The sequence below is a fragment of the Aplysia californica genome, unplaced genomic scaffold, assembly GCF_000002075.1.
Source record: "Aplysia californica isolate F4 #8 unplaced genomic scaffold, AplCal3.0 scaffold01954, whole genome shotgun sequence".
Lineage (NCBI taxonomy): Eukaryota > Metazoa > Mollusca > Gastropoda > Aplysiida > Aplysiidae > Aplysia > Aplysia californica.
In genome coordinates this window covers 4,539-11,249 of record NW_004799224.1, presented here as the reverse complement: position 1 = coordinate 11,249, position 6,711 = coordinate 4,539, and the positions used below count along the sequence as shown (strand labels likewise).

The following is a 6,711-nucleotide window of genomic DNA, read 5'->3' as shown; positions in this document are numbered from 1 at the left end:
GACAGAGAGAGAGAGAGAGAGAGAGAGAGAGAGAGAGAGAGAGAGATGAGTACAACGGTCAATAAAGGACCGTTGTCTGGGATGGGTCACACACACACTGTGGAAGATCAGATTAGTTTTGTCATTATGACATGGACATGTAGGTAAGTTCGAGCTCTTTTTCTTCTCAGTTAAGATTTTTTTCAAATTTCGGAGGTTCTGTAATCCTGTTGTGTACGTTAAAGATCCCTTGATGGTTAAAAATCGTAGAAGAGAGACAGATGGGAGGAGGAGGGAGGAGGAGGGAGGAGTAGAGGGAGAGACAGATGGGGAGGAGGAGGGAGGAGTACGGAGGGAGAGACAGATGGGAGGAGGAGGGAGGAGCACAGTGGGAGAGACAGATGGGAGTAGGGAGGAGAAGAACCCACCTAGTTCGTTCTTGTTGCGGAAGTCTGCCAGCTGTTCGCTGATCTCGTTCTGCGTGGACTGCCGCGCCGACTGGAACATGGTGCGCAGGATGCTCTCGCTGTCGGTGCGGTTGGCACTGGTCATTAGAATGCTGTCAATTTGGCTGATCACATTGTCTTCCACGCCCACGCTGAGAGGCTGAGAAAATACAACAAGTCACTGTCATTGCAAACCTTCTACATCCATCCACTGAGGACAACAAGGGGGAGGGAAATCGTCAAACTTCCAACACGACTAAACTGCCAAGTTCACAGCACTGCCAACTTTTCAAGACTCCCCCCCCAAAAAAAACCCAGACTCTGAAACTGTACTCACACAAAGTCATTGTTACCTCACATGTAAAATGTGGGTCATCTTCTGAGGAAGCCTACGTGACGAAATGTTGAGCCGATTTAACGAACCATATCTTAAATATACGTCTCTTTTATTCAAACGTTTTGTCTGTAAATCAATGAAGATTCTTTCTATCTATTCCGCTTTTTGGTGGTGGTGGTGGTGGTGGTGGTGGTGATGATGATGATGATGAAGACTAGCATCAATTTCTTTATAATTAGCCCCTTGGCCTGGCTTGCTCTGAGCCACTTCCGTCCAGCCTGTAACCACACGTAATCTTAAGACCCTCCTTTGCTTGGCCCATTTCCCAGCTAGTATACAGCGCTCATTTAGTTTTTCTCTCAGTTGCTCCTGAGGAAGCCCAGCAAGCGAAACGCTGCGCTGTGTCTATTAAACAAATTTAAAACATTTTAATGTTATTTTGTCTGACATTCAAAAAAGACTTTCCCTCCTACTCTGCTCCAGTGGCTAAGTGAGTAGTGAGTTTTGTCTCAAGCAATGTCAAGCAAGTGTCGGTGACACGGGGATCAGATGGGTGGTCACTGGAGTGTGTCCTTGAGCAAAACACGACAACCCTAGCACAAATTACAGGGCGCTGCACAGTGGCGACCGACAGTGGCATTGTTTGTAAACTGTTCTGTTGTGTAATAGTGTGTATTTATGTACGTATTTATGCATGTATGTATTTATGTATGTACGTATTTATAATTATGTTTGCCATTGTAAAACAAAGTGCCCTTCTGGGACAAATAAAAGTGTAATTTATTATTATTATTATTATTTCCAAACAATGATGATGATGATGATGATGATGATGATGATGATGATGATGATGATGATGATAAGACACACACCATCCCATCCGTACATGGCTGGCTCTAGAAAAACTTACAGCGGTCTTGGCTCTAGAAATACTTACAGCGGTCTGAGCGATGAAAGTGGAATATATCTCATAAGCCCACTTCCGGAGTTCCTTAGCGCTGCCGCTGTTCCGACTGAAGGCGTCCGAGATAATGTGGAATAGCTGCCGACACCAAAGAAGCGAGTTAATCAAGGATATTACTGCTTTTTTTTTATTTTTTAAAATTTTTAGTAAGTATTTTACAGCACTCGCAACACAACCAGGTCACTATAAGAGCTGAAGATGAGAGGTGTTATACTAGAGGGTAACAAGAAAAGAAAGAGGAGAGATCAGGACAATAGATGTTTACTAGGACAGGCTCCTACACACACCTACAGACTTACAAAGCCTGCTCTACTCTGGCGCTGACCAGATGACAAGGAAAATGTGGTTGCTTGAGGGAGGCATTGCGCTGCCAAGAGCGAAATGCTCGCAGCTAAAGGGATTTGAAAACAACAGCAACTAGGACAGAAGGAACAAGTGTAAATTCACCCCAACTAATCTACTTCCATTCCCAACCAACAGGGTGTATACAAAAGTAAAACACATCACAGGGCAAATCTTAAAGTTTTAGAAAAAAACAAAAAACAAATAATTTTAACCTGAAAGAGTGGTGAGTGTATATATGGGCTGTACTGACCACAGGGGAGGGGGTCACAGCTGGAGAGTGTTTTTGATTGTTTTAGTAGCGTTTTTACGGCGCTCGCAACTGCATAAGGTCATATGAGCGCCAAGGGGTGGGTGTCAACAGAGAAGTCTGTACAGGGAATCAGGGTTACTCTGCTCACCTCTCTAGCTTCAACAGCACAAGGTCTGCTTCGACTATCAAGGCACCCCGGAAATAGCAGGTCACAAGAGAGAGACAGACATACAAAAAAAGTAGAGGAAAATGACAATAGTAAGGATCAGGAAAGAAAAAGCAGCAGTTCCCTGTATGCAGTTCAGGCACAGTTATGAGCATGACATTGATGAATCAGCCCATTTACAATTCTACTGTGCATAAGAACATGTTAATGTCCCCCCCTTTGGGAATGGCCTAAAGACACTTCAGTCAGTAGCACCGCCCCGGGGGGTTTTGGAGAGTGTATATATATATATAGAGTATATACGGGCAGTACTAAAGACACTTCAGTCAGTAGCACCGCCCCGGGGGGTTTTGGAGAGTGTATATATATATAGAGTATATACGGGCAGTACTTACCACAGGGGAGGGGTCACTGTTGGAGATGAGGTAATTCAACAAGATGGCCATGTGGGCGGGCTTGGACTCCAGGAGGCTGATGTCTGCGAAGGGGCCGGGGTCGTTGACCTGGGGAGGGACGGCGAGAGAGTCAGTGGGTGGCTGTGGTGAGGGCGTACAGTAAACTATAACAGCATTTGGACAAAATGTTCAACACACCACGACTAAAAATGTTCAACACACCACGACTAGTTTTTGAGTAAAGAGTAGCATGGAATCACACATGGTCATGATGGGGGGGGGGGGGGGGGGGGGCGCGGCAGGACAGAGTAGTGACCATCATTTGAAATGAAAAGTTACAAACAAATAAACACTATAAAACAGCTACGATAAAAATCCAAACAAACAAAAGCGGGGGGGGAGAGAGAACTGGAGAAGTGACCAACATTTGGAAAGTAGATACACAAACAAACTACAAAAAAAACCCAGCCATCTTAAATAAAAGCAAAAAAATCACACATCAAGACAGGGAAGAATGTAATTACGTAATAACTGGCTTGTCAAGTTTGTGAAATCCAAATCAAGGAGACCAAACGTTCTAACATTAGATAGCCCAGTGTAACAACCAACAACTTTACATTACATCAGCTGGGACTGGCTTTTGTGTGGTGTGTATCATACGGCTCTAGAATTCCCAATTGCTAAATCCAGAACATCATCATCATCATCAAGTGTCAGTTCTGGGGCAGACATCGGCGATCATGGCTGTCTCTGATCTTTACCTGTTACCCGTCTTTTTAAGTTCTCTAAGTAGGTTGCTCTGGGTCTACCCCTGCCTCCTTTGCCTTCACTTTTACCAGTGGGAGCTAGATGTTCAAGACCTTTAAGTCTATTCAGGTGTCTCAGAACAGTCACGGAGAATTTGAGTTAGCTGGCAAGCCTGAAATAATAACAAGACGCACACACTCGACTCGCACTCGGGCAATTCAGACAGTGGCAACTCTGTCGTCAACACAAACCATTTCTGGTGGACAGACGGCAGCGAGGAAAAGAGATACAGAATTTCCCCATTTTAGACGGCACAGCACGTCCGACCTCTCTTGTCTCCTCCATTCACATGATGCACACATTACACAGCTAGAGCACACACACTACACAGCTAGAGCACATAATCTACACAGATAGAGCACACACTGTACTCAATGCAAGCAAAAATGTTACTACAACCTGCTAATCTTTTATTTCACTTTCCCCATTCAGACTAAAATTCTAAAAAGTGGTAAACTTTACTTTGTATGACTGACTGACAACCTTTTTAGTATGGACTGAAGTCAAGTCTGACTGATTAAAACACTGACCCTTGCGCGTTGACTCAGAATGAAAACAGGGCATGAAGGCTTCCCAACAAATCTTAACTTTCAATTACGTACTACATGAGGTTACACAGAACAGCTTCTGTCACAACTTGTATGTCAAAGCATGAACCATTATGGTAGGAACCATTCTGTTAGATTGAGAAAAATTATTAGGAAGCAGCGTAAGAAAGCAAATAACACCTGAAAACTTGATTCCTTGACAGAATGTTAGAAAGCGTTGGGTTATCGTTAGGCAGCGGAGTATTAGAGTGTTAGTGTGGCACACACTTCATTCTGACCAATCTGTATATCGATTCGCCAACTTCATTTTTGGTTCTTTTTTCCTGAGCTTAAGAGAAGCACCTCCACATAATAGCTCTCATTTGAAGCCATTTAAAAATATTAATAATAATAATAATAATAAAAATAATAATAATAAAAATAATAATAATAATAATAATAATAATAATAAATAGTATCTGTATAGCGCACATCACCGCTCGACAGTAAACTTTATGCGCTTTACACCATATCTACAAAAAGCAATCAGACATAAAGAGCCACCCAGATTAGGAAAGCAGTCAAGACTAAACAGCAGCACTGTGCCACAATTTGGAATTCCAAGAAAACGTACGTTGTCTGAGCGACTTTTGAAGAAGTTTTCATCAGGAGGAGAGAAGCTTTCATCAGGAGGAAGAATAACACAACAACAACAACAACAACAACAACAACACATCGGTAGCCCAACAGCAGAACAGGCAGAATCCGACATAAACAACAAGACAAAGGAAAAAAGTCACTACTTTATCTGTCCTCTGGGCAGAGTTGAGGTGATCAGATCTACTCCTGTTGTATTTCATCAATACAATTTATGATAGACTGATGGGTAAAAAAAGCAGCAAGATGGGCTGTACCAGAACAGTCAACAGCACACTAATTGTGAGTCTGAACTGAATTTTTTAACATGTGCTGAAACATGTGAGCACATGAAAAAAACCCCAAAAAACAACCCCCCCCAAAAAAACAAAAACAACAACGATTAATTCTTCCCCTGAGCATCTCTTTAACCATCAATCGGAGCTGCAGGAGACGGCGCGGCTATTCCCTGTCCTACACAAACAGCTTCCAACTATCTCCAGTCAGAACAGACAAAACAAACAAGTGTTAGAGGCAGAGAAGTAAGTTTGTCCTCGTGGAGGTGAGAAACTGAACCTCTACTCGTCCTGTCGTGTGGAGATCTCTAGATAGAGAACAAGGTTGGGATTACACCCGGTTTACACTGTCGTACCGCACCTTCAAGTTGCAGGCATGTTGCAACAGAGACGCAATCTGTGTGCACGAGCTATGCATATATTACAATGTCCCTTTCCACTAGCTACCCCTATATTATATATACTAGCTGGGCCCCCTTTCGATGAAAGGAATGATCGGTGCATTAACAACAACATAAAGTCATTGGCCTATTATATTTATACTCTACTGGAATGGAGCAATAAATCTTGAGAGATGCAAAAAATTAGAAGGTCTAGATCTAGACCTATACTCTCAAAACAAAATGCGCCTTGCAAAATAGCACTTCCGCACAGGATTTTCTAAAATTACAGAGACAGAAGCGTCGCCCTACAAAAGCGATCGGCGAAATAAAGAAATTTAGCTTTTTACAGCAAAACTGTCTCCAAACTGAAAAAACGAAAGGCATCATGATCTGGAGAATATTTAAAAGAATCTTTTGGTGAAAACCGCATGTCGATCGATGCAGCCATTAGAAAGCCTTTTGAATAGCAAAATTCGGCCACCACAAATACATTATAGATTCTTTTTTCCCATTTTTTCTTATTCTTGAGAAACTGCTGTTGAAGGATAGGCTCGACAGTGTGAACAGGCTAAGCTTCATGCACGATAATGACCAGCAGAGCAGGACTGGCTGTTAAGTAGGAAGGGGAAGGGAAAGGGAGGGGAGAGGGAGAGAGAGAGAAAGCTCTACATCTCTGTATGTGTGCTGTGCCAGGCATCATGCAGGGAGAAAAGGGAGGAGATTCACCTTCACAGATAGAGAGGGGGGAAAAAACCAACAACTGAACTAAAGGACCACCCGCCCCCAAACCTGCATGTTGAAATGAACCAAAGTGATGTCTATGGGAGTATCCGTACATCCCATGGGTTGACAGCCTATTTCTCAACCGCTACAAAAATTGACCTACCTCAAGCCTTTAAAAAATAGTTTTAAAATACCACCCATGTCTTCCCCTCCGCCCACCCCTGCTCAAAGAAACCCCACTGCTCTGTTGTAACTTCCCAGCCATTCAGTTTGACTCACACACAAAATCCTCAGACATCCGAATCAGGACGTAATGTCTTCAAAGTGGTCCCATCTACCCACCGTAACCCACTACCCACCATACCCACTACCCACTGTAACAATTACCCACTTCCCACTACCCACCATAACCCACTACCCACCATACCCACTACCCACCATAACCCACTACCCACCA

At 43.3% G+C, this 6,711-nt stretch overlaps 1 protein-coding gene across 1 annotated transcript in view; it reads right to left on the bottom strand.

Annotated features, from left to right (window-relative positions):
- Window positions 1-6,711, bottom strand: part of LOC101847405 (rho guanine nucleotide exchange factor 12) — a gene marked incomplete at both ends in the record, with an annotated part of 14,339 nt that overhangs the window by 3,165 nt on the left and 4,463 nt on the right. The window contains 3 exon segments of the mRNA XM_013091055.1: window positions 408-585; window positions 1,700-1,804; window positions 2,883-2,990. Of these exon segments, the coding sequence (XP_012946509.1) occupies window positions 408-585; window positions 1,700-1,804; window positions 2,883-2,990 (391 nt within the window).